Raw genomic sequence first — 22,973 nt, forward strand, 5'->3', positions numbered from 1 at the left:
CCATCACAAGTGTGGTGAACTGCCTTTTTAAGTCAGAACCACTGAGGGGGAGAATGGCACAAAATGTTATAAATACCCACATCATCATACACCTTGTAAACTACCAACAGCAGTGCTGCAAGCAGACATGCATAAATGCCCACATTCCCCTTCTCAACATTGGGGCAGATTCTCTATCCCCATTCTGTTCCCTTTAAGCTGTGGAAACCACCCACAAGTCTCTCTCTGAGGTTCTCCAGAAGTCCTTGGAGATCACAGATGATCCCTCTTTTTCCCTACTCACAGCCCCAAGCTCAGGGAGGTGATTCATTGGTTGGGTGAGGAAGTGAATGGTGTGAAATGCACTTGGCTATACCTAACTGGTCTATAGTCCTCAGGTAGGGTGACCAGATGGCAAGTGTGAAAAATCGGGACAAGGAGTGGGAGGTAATAGGTGCCTATATAAGGCAAATTCCCAAATATTGGGACCGTCCCTATAAAATTGGGACCCTTAGGGAACATAATCAGCGGGCACAAGTTAAAGCAGCACCTAGGCTGCTCTAGCTGGGAGTAGTCCAAGGAAGAGATGGAGAATCAAGGAGCTGTAACCAGCTACCTGACTTCTGCTGAGCACAGCAGCCCATGATGCTGCCTGTTACCATCTAGACAGGTGTTAATTCTGCAACACTTATCTAATATCCCTCCTCCTCTGCTCTGGCCACACAGAAGAGGAACATAAAAGTTGTAAATACTCCACAGAGGTAAAAAATACAGAGGAATCTCTGACTTTGGGTTTGTCTACACAAGATAGTTTCCCCAGCCAATACCGATATAATTTAACAGATAGAAATTATACTAGTATAATTTTCCATGTGGACCCTCTTATTCTGGATATAGGATTGGCTTTTGGGGGCCTTCCAAAGTGACATAACATAAACTGAGAAAGCCATTCTTATTCCAGAATAAGTGTGTCTATACGGTTATAGTGGTATAAATTCGCACCTCAAGCCTTGGCTAGACTTAAAAGGATTTGCTGGTATAGCTATGCTGATATAGCTATACCTGCAGGCGGTGATGCAGCTTATGAGAAGCTCTTTCAGTCTTATGCAACTGCTCCCAGTAAAGAAAGAAAGAAGAAATATTGCTACAGCTACTCCCGCACGGCTTTCCAGTCTACTACCAGTACGGGTCTGGAAAGCAATCAGTGCCCCTATAACTGTGGCTTACAGCGTGAAGAGAAAGGGGACCTTTTTCTGTCTCTTAATGTTGCGAAACAACATTTTTGTTGGAAAAAGCATATGAAGGTTCAACTGCATAAAACAACACAATTTTTTTTAACAGACCTTTTGGGGAAAAAAATCAGACTACAAAGATCCTATTGGGGCTATAAATCAAGAAATGACAACTTTCTCTAGAAATTTGTGTGTTGATTCATTCTGAGGCCAGATCAACATCATATATGGCTCTCTCAGGACTCAGTCAAAATATCTCCACGTGGACAGATACAAAATTTTAAAATATCGCCAAAGGCCAAAGTATTTGGAATCACTGAAATTAAATCACTGAACAAATACATGAAGTATTAGAAGTGGGAGCTGCTTATGCCAAGCCATTAACATTTTTAATGTGATATTAAACATCTTTTGCAAAACTATAAGATTTAGCATATACTCAACATCCTTCCATATCTTCTTATTAATACAAGTACTGTAGTGCAATCTTTTTATTATGAAAGTTGAATTTACAAATATAGAATTATGCACAAAAATAACTTCATTCAAAAATAAAGCAATGTCAAACTTTAAAGCCTAAAAGTCCATTCAGTCCTAGTTCTTGTTCAGCCAATTGCTCAGAAAAATAAGTTTGTTTACATGTGCAGGAGACAATGCTGCCCACTTCTTGTTTACAGTGTCACCTGAAAGTCAGAACAGGCATTTGCATGGCACTGTTGTAGCCAGTGTTGCAAGATATCTACGTGACAGATGTGCTAAAGATTTATATGTCTGTTCATGCTTCAACCACCGTTCCAGAGGACATGCATCCATGCTGATGATGGTTTCTGCTCAATAACAATCCAAAGCAGTGCAGACTGAAACATGGTTATTTTCATCATCTGAGTCAGATGCCACCAACAGAAGGTTGATTTTCTTTTTTGGTGGTTCGGGTTCTGTAGTTTCTGCATTGGAGTATTGCTCTTTTAAGACTTCTGAAAGCATGCTCCACACCTCGTACCTCTCAGATTTTGGAAGGCACTTCAGATTCTTAAACCTTGGGTCAAGTGCTGTAGCTATCTTTAGAAATCTCACATTGGTACCTTCTTAACATTTTGTCAAATCTGCTGTGAAAGTGTTCTTAAAACGAACTACATGTGCTGGGTCATCATCCGAGGCTGCTATAACATGAAATATATGGCAGAATGTGGGTAAAACACAGCAGGATATGTACAATTCTCCCCCAAGGAATTCAGTCACAAATTTAATTAACACATTATTTTTTTAATGATCGTCATCAGCGTGGAAACACGTCCTCTGGAATGGTGGCCAAATCATGAAGAGACATACAAATGTTTAGCATATCTGGCATGCAAATACCTTATAATGCGGGCTACACAAGTGCCATGCGAACGCCTGTTCTCACTTTCTGGTGACATTGTAAATAAGAAGAGGGCAGAATTATCTCCCGTAAATGTAAACAAACTTGTTTGTCTTCGCGACTGGCTGAACAAGAAGTAGGACTGAGTGTACTTGTAGGCTCTAAAGTTTTACATTGTTTTGTTTTTGAGTGCAGTTATGTAACAAAAAAAAATCCACATTTGTAAGTTGCACTTTCACGGTAAAGAGAGCGCACTACAGTACTTGTACGAGGTGAATTGAAAAATACTATTTCTTTTGTTTATTTTTACAGTGCAAATATTCTTAATAAAAATATTATAAAGTGAGCAGTATACACTTGGTTTTCTGTGTTGCAACTGAAATAAATATATTTGAAAATGTAGAAAAACATCCAAAATATTTCATACATTTCAATTAGAATTCTATTGTTTAACAGTGTGATTAAAACTGTGATTAATCGTGATTAATTTTTTTAAAGACCATTAATTTTTCTGAGTTAATCGCGTGAGTTAACTGCAATTAATCAACAGCCCTAATATAATGTAATTACTACATATACATTGAGGGGCCAAGGACAACTTAAAATCACATGTGTGTCAATGTATTTTTATCTTTCTGCTGGTCTACACAGATTGTGCACTGGCATAACTATGATGCTTATGGGCGTAATTTGTTTACCAATATACATAAACTGGTACAACCCCAATGGGGATGCAGTTATACCAGCACAAAAGTGCCTTACACCAGTACAGCTTATTTCTGGTTGGGAATTTTCCAACAAAACATTTTGTTCATTGGAAAATGCCGATACATCAAAAGTGGAACTGTTTGTAGGAATGGCTTGGTTTTGACAAATCTTTCTTTTTTTTTTTTTTAAAAAAGTTTTGAAATTGTCTAAATGTTTGGTTTTGACATTTTCTAAACAAATAGTTTTGGTTTTCAGTTCAAAGCTACTTTTCACTTTGAATTGTTAGTAAATTTATACTAAAAATGTTTTACAAAATTGAAAATGGTTGAAATTGAAAGGAAACATTTCACAAGTACTGAAACAAAAGACTTTTATTGACCTGGTCAACTTTTTTTTTTGGATTATTGGTTCAAAAACATATTTGGGATTTGAACTTTTTGCCATCGTAAGTCAAGATTTTTTTTTTTAAATCTGAAAAGCTCTCAGGGATGGGAAAACCATTTCCGTATTAGTTCAACTTATTTCCCTCCCTGTACAGACATATAAGCTATACCAGTATAAGAACCCTTACATTGATATAACTGCATCCATGCTAGAGGAGTTGTACTTTTTCCTGCATAGTTAAAGCAGTACAGCAGTTGTGGGTAGACAAGACAGTGAAGAGATTATGGGGAGGTGGGATTTCTCTTGTTCTGGACTGCATGTTCTGTGCAGAACTTGTCAAAACATTGTGTAGCACTGCCATGACCTTGCAAGTTTACCTCCCAAGTGAACCTCCCATCAACCTCAGTGGGGACTGGACACAGGATCTCCCATGGGAAACAAGTTGCCAGATTGGGGCCTTCGCTGGTTTTTGATTTTGTGCTGCTCTTTCACAGAGCAACAAGAGAGTAAAAAACATTTTTAAAAGAAAGAAAATGTGTTTGTAAAACTGCAAAAAGTGGCCAAGAGCTGTGTGCCAGGCTTAGTGCCTGAGATTACTTTTAACTCTCTCTCTCTCTCTCTCTCTCTTTTTGATGGTGTTCGTTTGGGCTTTCTCTTTCTGTTGTTTCTGTTGCATTCTCACTGTTTTTGTTTTCACTGCGTCTACAGTTAAGCTCACCTTTCCGATAGTGTAGATCTGACACTTCCAGTCCTCATGAGCAGGCTCTGAACCTCCTGAGTGCCTGTTGTCAATCCAGAGAGAGAGCTATGATGGCTGAGAGGGAGGTCAATAGATTCAGAGCTCGTGTGCAGGCTAGTCATTGACTGGTAACTTGGTGTGTCCTTACTGCCAGCTGAGGAGCTGCTCAGGTTTGCAGCCCACACGAGACCACCTGACGTGAAAGAGTGAACAGATGCTGGACTGGAAGCCAAGGAGTGACTTAAACTTACAACATCTGTATTTAATTCCGAGGGTTTACTGAAGAGGGGGCTGCTGCTACCACTTTGCCCACCTGCACTGCCCATGCTGCCTGTACCCGAAGATGGAGATTCTAGGCTGCCTTGCCGTGCTAATGTGGTACTAGGGCTGGGCATTGCTGATGTGGGTTTCACACTTTCTGTATTGGGTGCGGAGGCAGCTTTGCCACCAGCCTTGGCACCAAACAACCTAAAAGTAAAACAAACAGTTTTAGTTGTTATTCAGAGAAACTGACACCCACCTTAAACATTCAAGGCATAACATCACGAGAGCCAAATTCCACATTTAATTACTGCTACTAAAATAATGTACTCCTTGTTGATTAATCACCTCTCAACATTAAATCCACTTAACTACATCACACTAACACGGGGTTTATTCTATTATCAAAAGCTCTCATTCACTGTTTTTCAGATGTGTTCTCTTTAGGTATAGGCCTTCACACAGAGATGAAAAACAAGCAAATCTTTGGTTTTATGGTTGCATAAACAGATTAAACTTTCACCCAGATCCAGTAGTTAGTTTAAGTCCTACATTCCTACACTTAAACCATTAGACTGCTAAAAACATTACTTCCAATAAGCAGCTAAAATGATTGCAGGAATCACTTGTAAAAGGGCACTCTTCACAGTGTCAAACAGCTAAATATTTGTGTAAGATTCCCCCCACACACACTCTCCCCCTGCCCCTTTTGCACAGATGGTGGTATGGATATGAGCCAAACAGTAATTAGTCAGATACAATAATATACACAGAGCTAAATGTGTCAATCCTTTTTCAAGGGCAGAAAGGACAGACATGCATGTCATGTGGCTGTTACCAGCAGTTTATGGAGGTTATGTTTCTATGTTCTGCCCCAGCCCCCGCAAAATAAGTTGAAATATAATCAATGATGATTTAGTCTCTTGCTGAAAATATCTTAAGCACTTTGTTTGCAGTCCATAATACACTCTCAATATAAATGCAGAACTTGTCACAGAAATAAAGTAATCAATAAAGATGGCATAGCAATCTATTTTATTTATAATAAAGCCCATGATAATCAACGGTAGGTCAGTCATTTTACACCCACTAAATGGAGATGTATTGGCTATAGACCACAGGAGGGCAGCATTGGCTTTTACTTAAACAATGGAAGTCTTTCATCTAGTGCACTTTCATAAACATTAGACTAGGGCATTTCCAACGGATTCACATTTTGTTAATATTTCTGATGAGGGACGTAATGAAACGACAAAGATAATAAAATCCTTGTAGCTAGAGGTTACTGACGATTTTAAAAGCAAATACTTTATTTATCAGTATTTCTATGGAGCAAAATGCTCATTAGTTTTTTCCCCCCCACAGGCTGCAAACACCATTAAAGTGACAGAACCTCCATAAATGAGAGGACTTTCTTCTGTTTGGGGATTTATCTGAATATTCAATGAGAACTTGTTATACTCTTCATGATTTACATGTAGCTACTGTGGGACAGTGGTCAAAATTCAAGACACACTCATTTCAGAGTTGCAGTGAGAGCCGCATTCCTTAAGAATTCTGTTAATAAATATTTTATATTTCTTTCACACTTTATTTAGTTTTAAATGCAGGATTTCATAGCAAACCCATTACCTTCGGAATGTGGGCGAGGCAATGTCTGGGTATTTGGATCCTGGCTGCCTGAGTCCCGGTGTCCCACAGGCACTGGTGGAGGTTGGGCTGGATTTGGGGGAACTGGATAATGAAACACTCTCGGAATCAGACACTGCCACTTTCTCTTTTTCCTTGTCTGTCTGATTGATGGTGACGGGACTGGAGCGCCCTGAGCCAATCTTCGTGGGCTCTCTCAGTTTGGTGGTGGCAGCCCCTGCAGACTTGCTGCTCACATTAGAGTCAATGCTGCTGGTGCTGGACCTGTGTCCACCTCTGCCGGGAATACCACTTGTGCTCGATTTTGAAGGGCGCGGCAAACTCCGGTACTGCAGCGTGGTCTTCGAGTTAACATGTAATACTCCGTCATCCTGATTCTGTGACCCATCTAAGCTAGTTTTCCTCCCTGCATTTGACTTGCCACCAATGGCTGCGGATTTGGGCATCTTCCCCAGAGTCGCTGACCCACTTGTTATGGTTGCCCCACTTGCGGTGATTATAGGAGAAGATCCCACCCCCGCCTTCTTGAATCCAAAAGATCCAGTAGCAGTTGATCGTCCAATGCCAGAGGGAGGCTTTTTTCCTTCATCGCCACTGCTTTTTCCTGCGTCTGATGGAGAGCGCTGAATAGAGGTGCCTTTGAGGGGAGTTTTCACTTTTTCAGAAGCCTTTGCATCATCTGTTTTTCCTAATTAAGAGTATATTTTATATAGACCTCCGTATTTATAGCTATAGTATCTTAATATCAAGATATAATTACTACATGGTTGTATTTTGAGATATAAACGATATACAAGCAGATAAATTGCTATAAGAGAACACACCAATTAAGTCCTGGTTCAATATTAGATATTAAGTCTATCTAGTCCTGGTTCAATATCTCATCTCTGTCAGTAGTCAGTACCAGATGCAGTATATTAAAGATAAGCATCAGGTATTAAAAGACTGAAATTCTACTGAGGATTTCTAGCTACATATACATGATGTGGGCATAGCTCATGTGATTTGTAAGAAGAGCTTGAAGCTCAAACTATGATTTTTAGACAAAGTTGTTTTTTGGTTAGTAATACAGTATACTGAAGAAATAATATGTGAAAATAAAATGTTAACAGCAATTAACAATTCAAAAATACATTATTTATCTTTGAAGAAATGACTTCGCCTTCATCCTTCAGTTTTGCTTTCATTGCATACGTTTTCATTCACTTACAGTTAATTTCATTGTGATAGTAAAGGTGCAAACAATGATCAATGATTATTTACAAAATGGCAATAATAAGTCATAATACTGTTGATCTAGCATCAGGTCAGTATTATGATTTAATTTTATTTGTCATATCCCCAGTATCTCCTCACGATTGTTATTTGTGTGAGACTGTCCTCATTAGTACACACACATGCATCTTTCTAGATTACACTGCTATACAGTGCTACTGTGAAATGTTAAAAATGTTTACAAATATGATTTAAAACAATCACTTTATTTTACCTTTACAAACACCTTTGCGGTGACAATCAAAACGGTCACTTCTCTTTACATTCTTTAATTTCGATTTCTCGTAGATTGCCTACTCTAAGATCATAAGAACTTCTAAAGACATTTATATTGAGATCATCATAGTATTTCATTAATATAGCAAGTTATTATAGCAAGTTTGTATCTCTATGGAGTGGTTCCTCTTATGGTGTCAAACTGTCATGAAGAGGAAGAAGTTTTTATTACATTTCTCTTATTCTATCCAATTCCATTATTGTAGAAATAGGTACATATGTACATATACACACACAGTGCATTGTACACTCTCTCACACATGTATATATCATATGTGTATATATATATACATACACAGAGTGTATGGATTTTTTTCAAAATAAATAAAAACTTCAATTTTCTCCTGCACTGTGGCTGCTTTGCTCTGTTCCAATGGAACAGAGGATTCTACCAGCACAGGGAAATCCTTGGGTGGTACAGAGCAGAAGTAGTGATCCTTATGCCACCCTACTCCTAGTTGCTAGTGCAGGGGTGTAGCTAGGGCATATCTGAGTCCAGATGAGCTCTAGCTGCTGGAATGGACCCAGAAGGGGTGCTGTAGATGGTGTAGATAAAAGCAGTCTTCAGGCCTCTCTAAATTTACAGTCTGGGGCCAGACTGGCACTTGGCAGCTCCAGAATCAGGGACACGCAAAGGTGGCTTTAGCCCATGCCAGACTTGGGCTGAAGGCTCCTCTGCTGGTTCATAAAATATTTTTTAAATGGTCTTGAAAGAAACATTTTTGACTAGACAGGGCCATGTGCTAGAAAATGTACTGCAGAGAACAACCCTGCACTGGCAGAAGGATGGCCTAGACCAGGGATCAGCAATCTTTGGCATGTGTCCCATCAGGGAAATCCACTAGGAGACCGGGACAGTTTGTTTACCTGCAGCGTCTGCAGGTTCGGCCGATCGCAGCTCCCACTGGCCTCGGTTTGCTCTTCCAGGCCAATGGGGGCTGCAGGAAGTGGCACGGGCCAAGGGATGTGCTGGCCGCCACTTCCCGCAGCCCCCGTTGGCCTGGAATGGCGAACCGCAGCCAGTGGGAACTATGATCGGCCGAACCTGTGGACGCTGCAGGTAAACAAACTGTCACGGCCAGCCAGCGGATTTTCCTGACGGGCCACGTGTCAAAGGTTGCTGATCCCTGGCCTAGACAATCTAATAGAGGTCTTTTCCATCTTTACTTCCCATCATCTTATGATTTTTGGCTTCAAAATTAGATTGCCAAAACACTGACACTGGTTGCTACTATTTTTAAGTGGCCTTTGTGGGGATGATATATCTCTGAACTTTTGCAAGTCATCTAGTATTGAAGAAAAAGTTTCACAAGTTTTAAAAAGAAGAGACAGAATTCTTTTCTCAGCAGTAAGCTACACTATTTATAGCTGGAGCCTCATTTGACCCTTAAACTTTGATTCAAAAATGTTCACTTTAGTTTCTCCCACCTCAGTGTCAATGCTTTTCCCCTATACTGTTGTAATCTGTGCTGTTTTTGTTTTACACTCTCAACAACTGTTGGTGTAAGTCTTTCCGAGAACATAAAATAACAGAAAGAAAAACAGGGAAACAATACATTACAATTCCCTGATAAGAAATTATCTACTCCCATGACAATAAAGCAAAATTCAGTCACACTTTATATTAAGGGTACATCTATAAATGGTTAATAAATGATTAATATATATTTTAATTGTTAATTAATCAATTGCTGTAGAGACTAATAGGTGAGTCAATGGCTTATAACTATTGTTTATAACCATTTGTAACACCTTCTACTGCCTGTGACATGCTTATAACATCTATTAATTATATTTAACCCCTTACAGACTCTTTTTTTCTGAGCTATAATACTACCTGGTGTCTTGAGAGCACTTGTCCCAGCTTTGTGTCTGGATGGGGTCGTTCCGACTTGTGCAGTCATGCCTCTCCTCCAGGATCCAGTCTGTGAAACAGACAGAGATGCTTTCTGACCTCCCTTCTCTGAGTCTTCGGACAGCCCCGAGGGAAGGCCCTTCCATTTACCACTGCCATCTACATTGCTGTCAAAGTCCTCCTCCGGCTTCTTCAGTTCTTCAGTGCTGCCCCAATTTTCACTGTCTGTTACGGACCGTTTCTCTGAATCAGTCTTCAGCTACAAGACATTTACATCACAAGAAATGGTAAGTCTCAGCTTCATTCAAAATTTTCTCATTTTTTAAATCCAAGGAAGAGAAGGAGAATAAAGCAAACTGATTTCTTTGTACCACAGATTATATTATGAATGCTATTATGAAACTCAATTTACCTCAGTCTTCAGATGTAACACGTTATTGTCCCTCCACTCCCTAGGGATTTCACAAACAAGTCCGTCCGTCCCCCCCGCGATTTCTCTGAGTGCTGAGCTCCCCTTGCATGGCTTGCTCTGCTCGGCCTGTTGGCGGGGGAGTGCCTGCTGCTCCTCACCCCTGGCACTTCCAGCTCACTTGGCCCCTCTCCCTGGCAGCCAGGCTGGGCGGGGAGCAGAGGGGCAGTCCGCTGCCACTGCCTCTCCAGCTGGGCTCTCTCGCAGACACCCACCATGCTGCACAGAGGCAGCAACCCTGACCAGCCACCCTCAGCTGGCAAGAGAAGTGACTCTGCCCTGCCCTCTCCGCTTCCCACCTGGGCCCGGCTGTCAAAGACAGGGGCCACGTAAGCCCGAAGCATGCTGGGGGAGGTGCAGCAGGAGAAGGACGGAGCCTCCCCCCCCCACCCCCACTGGGCAGGTAACTCTGGCGGGGAGAGCGTGGCAGGCCACAAAGCTGGGGGTTGCTGGGGAAGGTGCTGGCAGCAGGGTACCTCTGCTCAGCTGAAGGTAGGAGCATTGGCCATGCCCCTCCCCTTGATGACGTGTCTGTGAGGGCATGGGAGCTTCAGGAAGACACTGGTGTTATGAGTCTCCCTGGGTCACCCCAGAGGCACACTCTCCCTGCTCCTATGGCCCCACCCCATCCCCAGAAGCTGGCGGGATTGGCTGTCCAAGGATGTGGGGCTGGAAGGTTCCTCCCAGAGGTTAGACATGGGGCGGTCACATGGCCCCCACTTTACACTGTGTCCGCCCACTATTGGCGGTCACAGGTTGTCTACAGCTGCGAGATGGTGATCTCTTAGCTGAATGTAAAAACAAAGAACAAGCTGACAAACTGCTAAAAACTAAAATGTATGGAAAGTTTAAAATAAGCTGCAGCTACCAAAGTATTTGACTGGAAAAAAAACGGGGTAATATATGGAGTGTCATTAGAGCTGACCAATGTTGAGATAACCGTTAGCATAGGAGAAGATAAAGTGTTAAAGTCAATGACTAATTATTAAACGAGGAGGAGAAAGCAAGCCATCAGTAGCTGTACTGATTACATGTAAGGGAGGGACTCCACCCGAGAAAGTAACACTAAGGTTTCAGATATTAAAGAACCAAGCCATATATCATCTCTCCCTTAAGGTGTTATAAGTGCCAACAACAGCTTGTAAAGGGAAAACAAGATATGATAAATGTAGGAGAAAGCACTCCTATGAAAATGCTATGGAAGGGACAGAGGTCAAATGTAGCAACTGCAGTGATAACGACAGTCTGGCATAGAGAGAGTGTATCGTGGCAAGGCAAGCTAAAGACATACACAAGACAAAAATTGTTAACATATCTCATGAGGTTTCAGAGTAGCAGCTGTGTTAGTGCTGTACGGAGACTCTCAAAATATCAGGTGGAAAAGGAAGAGATAATCAGCACAGGAAAACATGCAGACACAGCCTCATTCTATAAAGAATATGATAAATACTGCAGAAGGTATAGGCGATCTACGAGTGATGAAAAAAATAAAGGTTTATTGTAGGGCTGCCAAGTGATTAAAAAAATTAATCACGATTAATTGCGCTGTTAAACAATAATAGAATACCATTTATTTAAATATTTTGGATGTTTTTTACATTTTCAAATATATTGATTTCAATTAGAACACAGAATATAAAGGGTACAGTGCTCACTTTATATTCATTTTTTATCATAAATATTTGCTTTGTAAAAAACAAAAGAAATAGTATTTTTCAATTCAGCTCATACAAGTACTGTAGTGCAATCTCTTTATCATGAAAGTTGAACTTACAAATGTAGAATTATGTATCAAAAATAACTGCATTCAAAAATAAATAATGTAAAACTTTAGAGCCTAAAAGTCCACTCCATCCTACTTCTTGTTCAGCCAATCACTCAGACAAACAATTTTGTTTACATTTGCAGGAGATAATGCTACCCACTTCTTGTTTACAGTGTCACCTGAAAGTGAGAACAGGAGTTCACATGGCACTGTTGTAGCCGGTGTTGAAAGATATTTACGTGATAGATGTGCTAACCATAATGTCCCTTCATGCTTCAACCACCATTCTAGAGGACGTGTCCATGCTGATGATGGTTTCTGCTCAATAACAATCCAAAGCAGTGCAGACTGAAACATGGTTATTTTCATCATCTGAGTCAGATGCCACCAACAGAAGGTTGATTTTCTTTTTTGGTGGTTCGGGTTCTGTAGTTTCTGCATTGGAGTATTGCTCTTTTAAGACTTCTGAAAGCATGCTCCACACCTCGTACCTCTCAGATTTTGGAAGGCACTTCAGATTCTTAAACCTTGGGTCAAGTGCTGTAGCTATCTTTAGAAATCTCACATTGGTACCTTCTTAACATTTTGTCAAATCTGCTGTGAAAGTGTTCTTAAAACGAACTACATGTGCTGGGTCATCATCCGAGGCTGCTATAACATGAAATATATGGCAGAATGTGGGTAAAACACAGCAGGATATGTACAATTCTCCCCCAAGGAATTCAGTCACAAATTTAATTAACACATTATTTTTTTAATGATCGTCATCAGCGTGGAAACACGTCCTCTGGAATGGTGGCCAAATCATGAAGAGACATACAAATGTTTAGCATATCTGGCATGCAAATACCTTATAATGCGGGCTACACAAGTGCCATGCGAACGCCTGTTCTCACTTTCTGGTGACATTGTAAATAAGAAGAGGGCAGAATTATCTCCCGTAAATGTAAACAAACTTGTTTGTCTTCGCGACTGGCTGAACAAGAAGTAGGACTGAGTGTACTTGTAGGCTCTAAAGTTTTACATTGTTTTGTTTTTGAGTGCAGTTATGTAACAACAAAAAAAATCCACATTTGTAAGTTGCACTTTCTTGATAAAGAGATTGCACTACAGTACTTGTATGAGGTGAATTGGAAAATACTATTTCTTTTGTTTATCATTTTTACAGGGCAAATATTTGTAATTAAAAATAATAATATAAAGTGAGCAGTATACACTTGGTTTTCTGTGTTGCAACTGAAATAAATATATTTGAAAATGCAGAAGAACATCCAAAATATTTAATACATTTCAATTGGTATTCTATTGTTTAACAGTGCGATTAGAACTGTGATTAATCATGATTCATTTTTTAAATCATGATTCATTTTTTTGAGTTAATTGCTTGAGTTAACTGCAATTAATTGACAGCCAGCCCTAGTTTATTGCATTTATGATAGAGCAGAGGTGGTCCACGGATAGTTCCCTCTAAGGTGAGCACCTGGGAGGCAGTACACGAGAGAATGAAAGGCCACTCACCTAATTAGTGGAGCTGCACTGGCATGGCTCCACTAATTAGGTGTCTGGACCCTGGAGAAGATGCACATGTAAGGTGAGGTGCTGGCCTTGGGGGAATAGGGGTAGGTGGGTGGGGGCAGTAGGGTGAGAAAAGGGGGTGGAGGGAATTTGGGATGTGCAGGGCTGCGGCGGCCAGAGAAAGAGACGACTTTCCCCAGCTCAAGGGCTGCAGCTGCCGGGGAGAGATGGCCCTACTTCCCAGCCTCAGCTCTGTGCCTGCTGTGGTGAGGAGAGACCCCCCTCCTTCCCAGCCCCAGCTCGGGAACTGCCACACTGGCGGAGACAGGGAAAGACACCCCTCCTTCCTAGCCCCAGCTGGGGGGCTGCTGCAGTGGGGGAGATCCCCCCCTCCTTCCCAGCCCCAGCTCGGGGGCTGCCGTCACAAGGGAATGTGGGTACCTCTATCACATGAGAAAGGTAAGACTACTGATATTAAAATATGAGTTGTGTGCTTTTATTTGTAGAACAAAAATAATTAACTATTAAGTTTTTTATAAATAGTGCTTTTATCCAAAGTGCTTTATAAAAGTTAGCTAATGGTACAAACAACATTTGGAAAGATCATTAAGTGGTCTGCCGAGACCCTCAGCAATTTTCAAGCGGTTCACGAAAACAACAGTTTGAGAACCACTGTGATACGTCACAAATGGAAAAAATCAGAAAAAAATGAAAATTATGGCTAGGGCAGTATAAAGTATAATTAAGTGGATAAATAATTGGTTAAACAACCACAAACAAAGAGTAACTGTTAATGGAATGATGTCGGATTGGAGGAGGTCTCAAGTGGGGATCCACAAGGATCTGTTCTGGGTCTGATGTTGTTTAACATCTTTATTAATGACTTGGACTTAGGTATAGAGAGCATCCTGATCAAGTTTGCAGATGACAAAAAATTGGGGGTGAGGAGTTGCCAGTACTTTGGAGGATAGAACTAAAATTCAGAGAGATCTTGATAAATGAGAGAACTGGGCTATAGACAGCAAAATGAAATTCAGCAGATAAATGTAAGGTGCTACACTTACGGAAGCAAAACCAAATGCACAAATAGAGGCTGGGGATAACTGGCTTTGCAGCAGCACTGCTGAGAAAGATCTGGGAGTTGTGGTAGATCACAATTTCAACACGAGTGAGCAATGCGATGTTGTTGCAAAAAAAGCAAATGCAATTGTAGGTTGCATTAACGGAGGCATAACATGAAGGTGATAGTACTGCTCTACTCAGCACTGGTTAGACCTCAGCTGGAGTACTGTGTCCAGTTTTGGTCACCAATGTATAGAAAGGATGTAGAGAAACCTGAAAGGACCCAGAGGTGAGCGACCACGATGATCAAAGGGATAGAGTGTAAGCCATATGACAAAGGCTGAAGGAAGTGGATATGTTTAGTTTGGAAAACAAGAGATTAAGGGGGGATATGATAGAGGTCTTTAGATACTTGAAAGGCTGCCATAAAAAAGATGAAGGAAAGTTATTTTCTTTTGCCACAAAGGGCAGGACAAGAGGTAATGGGTTCAAACTACAGCATAGCAGATTTAGATTAAATCTCAGGGGAAAAAAATCCTAAATGTAAGAACAGTAGGACAAAGGAACAGTTGCCTAGGGAGGTTGTGGAAGCTTCTTCAGTGGAGGTTTTCAGAAGGAGGCTGGATAGCCATCTGTCTTGGATGGTCTAGACACATCAAATCCTGAATCTTGGCGGGGGGTTAGACTAGATGACCCTTGTGGTCACTTCCAACTCTATGATTCTATGTTTCTAAACATGAAAATACTATACTGAATTAATGATTTTGTATGCGAGAACTTGAGTAAGCTATTGATATCAGCAAAAACAGATCTCCAGGTAAAGATAAGGTACGTAACATAACATTGAACTATGTCTGTGAAATCAGTTTGAGGGTTCTCTTGGAATTATTTAACACTATATGGACCAAAGGACTGAGACTGGTTGAATGGAAACATGCAGTAGTAATTACAATACAAAAAACAGGCAAACTTTCCACAAAAGTGGATACCTATAGACCAATTGTCCTTACATCCTGTCTGTGTAAAATGATGGAGAGAATAGTGAATGAAAGATTGGTTGTTTGTTTGGAAAACAATGGCATTACAGATAAGGCACAGAGTGGTTTTTAGGAGAGGAAGATGCACTAGTGATCACCTTGCTAAATTAGAAACTGAAATACAAAAAAGTATGAGGTACAAAGATTTCATTATAGCTGTCTTTCTAGATATTGAAAAGGTGTATGACATGCTATGGAGGGAAGGGTTATTGTACAAAGTACATGCACCAGGGATAAACGGAAGAATGTATGGGTGGATTAGAGAATTTTTGAGTAAAAGGACCATGCAAGTCTGAGTTGGGAAAGTTATGCTGAATATATATAATATTAAAAATGGTACACCACAGGGAAGTGTTATCAGCCCAACCTTATTTAATATTATGATAAATCATAGAATCATAGAATATCAGGGTTGGAAGGGACCTCAGGAGGTCATCTAGTCCAACCCCCTGCTCAAAGCAGGACCAATCCCCAACTAAATCATCCCAGCCAGGGCTTTGTCAAGCCTGACCTTAAAAACTTCAAAGGAAAGAGATAACACCACCTCCCTAGGAAATGCATTCCAGTGTTTCACCAACCTCCTAGTGAAAAAGTTTTTCCTAATATCCAATCTTAACCTCCCCCACTGCAACTTGAGACCATTACTCCTTGTTCTGTCATCTGCTACCACTGAGAACAGTCTAGATCCATCCTCTTTGGAACCCCCTTTCAGGTAGTTGAAAGCAGCTATCAAATCCCCCCTCATTCTTCTCTTCCGCAGACTAAACAATCCCAGTTCCCTCAGCCTCTCCTCAGAAGTCATGTGTTCCAGTCCCCTAATCATTTTTGTTGCCCTCCGCTGGACGCTTTCCAATTTTTCCACATCCTTCTTGTAGTGTGGGGCCCAAAACTGGATACAGTACTCCAGATGAGGCCTCACCAATGTCGAATAGAGGGGAACGATCACGTCCCTCGATCTGCTGGCAATGCCCCTACTTATACAGCCCAAAATGCCATTGGCCTTCTTGGCAACAAGGGCAAACTGTTGACTCATATCCAGCTTCTCGTCCACTGTAACCCCTAGGTCCTTTTCTGCAGAACTGCTGCCGAGCCGTTCGGTCCCTAGTCTGTAGCGGTGCATGGGATTCTTCCATCCTAAGTGCAGGACTCTGCACTTGTCCTTGTTGAACCCCATCAGCTGTCTTTTGGCCCAATCCTCTAATTTGCCTAGGGCCCTCTGTATCCTATCCCTACCCTCCAGCATATCTACCTCTCCTCCCAGTTTAGTGTCATCTGCAAACTTGCTGAGGGTGCAATCCACACCATCCTCCAGATCATTTATGAAGATATTGAACAAAACCGGCCCCAGGACCGACCCTTGGGGCACTCCACTTGATACCGGCTGCCAACTAGACATGGAGCCATTGATCACTACCCGTTGAGCCCAACAATCTAGCCAGCTTTCTATCCACCTTATAGTCCATTCATCCAACCCATACTTCTTTAACTTGCTGGCAAGAATACTGTGGGAGACCGTGTCAAAAGCTTTGCTAAAATCAAGGAACAACATGTCCACTGCTTTCCCCTCATCCACAGACCCAGTTATCTCGTCATAGAAGGTAATTAGTTTAGTCAGGCATGACTTGCCCTTGGTGAATCCATGCTGACTGTTCCTGATCACTTTCCTCTCCTCTAAGTGCTTCAGAATTGATTCCTTGAGGATCTGCTCCATGATTTTTCCAGGGACTGAGGTAAGGTTGACTGGCCTGTAGTTCCCCGGATCCTCCTTCTTCCCTTTTTTAAAGATGGGCACTACATTAGCCTTTTTCCAGTCGTCCGGGACTTCCCCCGATCGCCATTAGTCTTCAAAGATAATAGCCAATGGCTCTGCAATCACATCTGCCAACTCCTTTTGCACTCTCGGATGCAGCGCATCCAGCCCCATGGACTTGTGCTCGTCAAGCTTTTCTAAATAGTCCCGAACCACTTCTTTTTCCACAGAGGGCTGGTCACCTCCTCCCCAGGCTGTGCTGCCCAGTGCAGTAGTCTGGGAGCTGACCTTGTTCGTGAAGACAGAGGCAAAAAAAGCATTGAGTACATTAGCTTTTTCCACATCCTCTGTCACTAGGTTGCCTCCCTCATTCAGTAAGGGGCCCACACTTTCCTTGACTTTCTTCTTGTTGCTAACATACCTGAAAAAATCCTTCTTGTTACTCTTAACATCTCTTGCTAGCTGCAACTCCAGGTGTGATTTGGCCTTCCTGATTACACTCCTGCATGCCCGAGCAATATTTTTATACTCTTCCCTGGTCATTTGTCCAATCTTCCACCTCTTGTAAGATTCTTTATTGTGTTTAAGATCAGCAAGGATTTCACTGTTAAGCCAAGCTAGTCACCTGCCATATTTAGTATTCTTTCTACACATCGGGATGGTTTGTCCCTGTAACCTCAATAAGGATTCTTTAAAATACAGCCAGCTCTCCTGGACTCCTTTCCCCCTCATGTTATTCTCCCAGGGGATCCTGCCCATCAGTTCCCTGAGGAAGTCAAAGTCTGCTTTTCTGAAGTCCAGGGTCTGTATTCTGCTGCTCTCCTTTCTTCCCTGTGTCAGGATCCTGAACTCGACCATCTCATGGTCACTGCCTCCCAGGTTCCCATCCACTTTTGCTTCCCCTACTAATTCTTCCCGGTTTGTGAGCAGCAGGTCAAGAAGAGCTCTGCCCCTAGTTGGTTCCTCCAGCACTTGCGCCAACACTCTGTGACTAGATCCCCCCAGTGTGCAATCTGGGACTGTGGTGGGCCTGCTGTTCACCCCTGACTCTCTCCCTGCATGCTCCTGCTTGTCCCCTCCCCCGCCCTTTTCTGGGAGCTGATCAGAAAAAGAAGCTACAAGCTAAACAAACAACAAGCTACAAGCCAAAAACTAGCCAACAAGCAACTCACAAGCCAATTAAGCCAAAACCAAGCCCAATTTCTGCATTTTTTCCCTCAGGTTTGGCATGTCTGACTAATACTCTCCTGTCTAGTACTCATTTACAGTCTGGCCCAGGCCCCTCTTGCAGTGAATGATCTCCCAAAAAAAGAAGTGCTGGGTGTAGGTGTCACTATATTTGCAGATGATTGTGCTATGTGGGTTAGGAGCAGGAATATAAAGGTAGCAGAAAAGAGAATCAACAAAATGTTACAGGAGACCTCTGATTGGAGAAATGCATGGGTTTTCAACTTTCCCATTGCTAAATCCACAGGACTGATCTTTACAAAAAGGAAAATTACAAAGGAATGCTAACTGTATATGTCTGGAGAACAAATAGACATAGTTAAAAGATTAAAATTCTTAGGGGTAATATTTGATGCTAAATTACTTTGGAAAGATCATATAAACTATGTTAAAGATAAATGTACAGAAAGGATTAACCTGCTTAAAAGTCTTGCTGGGACTACTTGAGGATGGGGGGTGGATAGGAAAACATTGTTGATGGTATACAGAGCCTTAATCATACCAGTTATTGACTACAGCTGCTAAGTTTTTGGGTCAGCATCGCAATCAGAACTTAAAAAATTAGATTTAATACAAGCCCAGGCACTACGAATTGTGTGTGCTGTGTTTCTTACAACACTTATATGCACTACAGATAGCTTCTAGTGAAATGCCAGTTACACTATGAATGAAACTACTGGACCTCACCGTCCAGGCCAGAGTTACTGGGAACTGCAATGATGAAAGTACCAAACAAACTGATGACAACTGTTGGGAATTTGACAGGCAAACTAAAGCACACAACGTTAGAATTCCACATACCATTCGAGTTAAAAGTGTGATGGAGCAGTTGAAAAACAAAGAAAAGTTGAATGAAGTCAAAATTTTTAGTTATGGCAAAATTAGTTATGGATGGAAAGTCAAATGTCCAAATGTAGAGTTAGATTAATTTTATAAATTTAAGAGTAAAAAAAGAGACAGTAGGTATTAAAAATGAAGTGTACCAGTCTACAGTTGAAAAGTGGAGTTGGTTTTGTCAAATATATATAGATGGGTCCAAAAAAAAAAAAAAGAAAGGCAGGAAGAATAGGGATGGCATATTGTATACAAATATTGGGAATTAATACATCCAAAAGAATATCTGACTATGTAGCTGTAATGCTAACATTAAATTGGATCTGGGATGTACACCCAGCAGAAACAGCAGTCATTTTTTCGCATTCAATCTCAGGCCTTATGGTGATAAAAAAGGATGTCTCAGTATGCAGAAGTGATTTAATCAATGAAGTTATATTTCTAACAGAGTTAGTACAGATGGGGATACATGTAGCATCAGCTTGGATCCCAGTGCTTTTTGGGATAACAGGGAATGAAATGGCAGCCAAAGCAGCTAATAACGCTGTAAGAAATGGAAGGATTGATGCAGCGATACCCCTGAGTAAACAGGGATTCAAAAGCCAAGTACAGACAAATTTAGAAGAGGAATGGCAAAAAAAAAAAATGGATTAATGAAAAAAAGATGAAGATCATGTTTTGAATCGTGCTCTAGATTTGAGAATTATGACATACTTCCGGGCCTGGATAGAACTAACAAAGTGCTTTTGCTTAGAGTACTAACTGGCCATTTTGGCTGAAAATCCTTTTTGAATAAAAAGACACAAAGATGGACTATGTGTGCTCTGTAGGGTGGAGGAAAAATAGATCACCTTCTATGGGTATGTAGGGGTTTTGAAAAAGAAAAGGAAAAGCTTTTTGAGGAATTTAAATGTCTTAAGTGGAAAAATACATGATGTGATATAGTAAAAACATGAAGGAAATGGATTATTATTTGAAAGGTGCTGTTACATTACTTGAAAGACACAGGGCAGAGCGAGAGGCTATAAAATGTTAAGTACTGAGGAATTATAGTTGGTGACAGCTACAGACTATATAGGCAAGTCTGTTTCACCATAAAGAGAGAGAGAGACAGAGAGAGAGAGGGCATGGCAGTGAGGAAGTCTCCAGCCAAACTCTGTGCATTAGAGAGGGAAGTAGGGAGCCGGGGAAAGAGTAGGATCCTGGCAGCCTGGCCCTGAGGAAAGGGCATACCCACAAAAGAGAAGGGTGAAGGAGAAAACCTCTGGGAAGTGGAATAGGAAGCAGTCCAGGGAGAAAGCAGCAAAGCTGGACCCTGAGCAGACATTGGCTGCATGTTGTAGGGTGCCTGGGCTGCAACCTGGAGTAGTGAGCTGGCCTGCTTTCCTCTACCAACCACTGACAGAGTGGCATTGCCTGGACAATGGGTGCAGTGAGACTCTATACCCTGGCAGGGGAAACCATGAAGTGACCTGGACGGAGGGCCGAGTCACGAAGAGGAAGCTGTAGCTCCTGGAGTGACAGAGGGGCCACAGAGTGAGAGAAAGGACAACAGGTTGAGAAACTGCAAGGGAAGGTGTCAGACCTGTAAGGGAGCCAATTCCCAGAACAGCCAAGAGGAGATGCCACCTGTAATGAGTGAGTACCCTGTGACAGCATATAATAATAATTAGCTGCTATTGAAATGTATGGTATTTGCGGCATTAAAAATGCAATGTTTGACTATGCTAACATAGTCTTGCATATGCTTTTGGCAGGGAAACAGATTTTGTACAAAGAAGATGGGAAAAGAATCCAAGCAAATATGCATACAAATACTGCTGGGTTCTTCAGCAGAGAGTTTTTGTCGATGATGATGTTACTGAGACTGTAATATTCCAAGAGCTTTTCTCAAAGACAAACTTTTAAATACATGTAGAGATACATTTTTTACATCATCTGCAAAAATGCTAAACAAAATCCTTTTCTTAAAAGTACTTTTGCCACCATGAAGTGACTGATAATCCTCTTTTATTAAAAAAACAGGCCAATTTCCTCCCTATGCTGCAGCCCATTTATGCTACACCAGTCACGTACATTGATTGCAGCAAGGAGCCCACTATCTCTTTGTTGCCAGGGGATGTTCCCCAACTGGCGTAGAGCTGCCATAATAGCTATATGAACATAGCCTGTTTGAAAGAGGACTATGTTAACATGAACTAGGTATCTTTACATTTGCACCGGCAGCGTCCACACAGGGCAATTGGATCAGAACACTTTGGTGCACTCTACAATTCACACCCTGAAATCTCCACTGCAGCATAATGTAGACAATCCCTAAGTGGCTGAAGCCCAGCCTTGTGAAGATGGAGATAACCCTGGTAGGCTGGGAGAGAACAACTGGAAGAACTGAAGATGATTACGCTGGCACACCGATAGAGGGGGTCTGACCACCTTTTGTGCCACAGGCCTGAAATTTAAAGGCCTGACTTATTCTGGACCTGCCACTGGTAGCTCAGGTAGCAACAATGCCCAATGTGACTTTGTTGCATTTTCTTACGCTAAGATGAGCGCTTAGGGTATGTCTACACTGCAGCTGGGAGCATACTCCTCAGTGTGGGTAGACAGACATGCACTAGCTCTGCTCGAAAGAGCTAAAAAGAGCGGTGTAGCTGGAATAGCACGGGTGAGGCACCTGACTACTAACCTCCCTGGACCACCTGGGTATGTACTTGGACAGCCAGCCCAAGCTGCCACCTGTGTTACCCTGTCTACACTGCTATTTTTAGTGCACTATCTCAAGCAGAGCGAGTGTATCTGCCTACTTACACTGGGAAGCATGCTCCCAGCTGCAGCATATGCATCTCTACGTAGGGCTACATCTAGAGACCACAACGAAACTGAAGTTAGCTCAGAACATATTAAGTGAAGCAGCATGCTGAGAACACAAAACACTGAGCTGCACTGGCTGCTTATGAGTGGGTCCGGGTGGAATTCAGTGCCAGTGTTGACATTTAAAGCCCAGAGATCAGGTTACTTGAGACACCTGTGCCATGTGGTCTTTTAGTTGTGATCAGCTGAGGAGCTCGAACTTGAGCTCTCTCTCTAGAAACAAGAGCCATCTGGCAGTGCATTCTTTGTGAAGGCCCCTTGACTGTGGGACTCATTTTCCTCTTTGCGCTGCAAGAGCCTGCAGTTGTTAACCTTCTGCACACTCTTTTGGGCCTTTGAGGAGATGTGAGGGGTAATGACATGTGTTCCTGGAAGGGGTTTTACCTATTTTCTGCTGATTGATGTTTATGAGCACAATATTTTGATACTGTGGAATTTCTACTTGTTTAATGGTGTCCAGACCTTGGGACAGCAGCTTATTTAAATGTTTTTAATTAGAAAGAAATAAACGGATAAAAAAAATAAATACAAAATTGCACAAACAAGGCCAAGCTTGGGGGATGACAAGCCTGGAGGTTGTCTTGGTCTGGCTTCAAGAGGGGCCTGGGCCAGACTGTGAATGAGTACTAGACAGGAGAGTATTAGTCAGACATGCCAAACCTGAGAAAAAAATGCAGAAATTGGGCTTGGTTTTGGCTTAATTGGCTTGTGAGTTGCTTGTTGG

At 41.7% G+C, this 22,973-nt stretch overlaps 1 protein-coding gene across 12 annotated transcripts in view; it reads right to left on the reverse strand.

Annotated features, from left to right (window-relative positions):
• Positions 1-22,973, reverse strand: part of NAV3 (neuron navigator 3) — a 757,820-nt gene that overhangs the window by 66,397 nt on the left and 668,450 nt on the right. For all 12 annotated transcript variants that reach the window (XM_074941992.1, XM_074941993.1, XM_074941999.1 and 9 more), the window contains 3 exons: positions 9,702-9,978; positions 6,296-7,001; positions 4,382-4,870 (listed from right to left, as the gene is read on the reverse strand). In XM_074941992.1, coding sequence (XP_074798093.1) covers positions 4,382-4,870; positions 6,296-7,001; positions 9,702-9,978 — 1,472 coding nt within the window. The remainder of the gene's footprint in view (positions 1-4,381; positions 4,871-6,295; positions 7,002-9,701; positions 9,979-22,973) is intronic.

The sequence above is a fragment of the Natator depressus genome, chromosome 1, assembly GCF_965152275.1.
Source record: "Natator depressus isolate rNatDep1 chromosome 1, rNatDep2.hap1, whole genome shotgun sequence".
Classification (NCBI taxonomy): Eukaryota; Metazoa; Chordata; order Testudines; family Cheloniidae; genus Natator; species Natator depressus.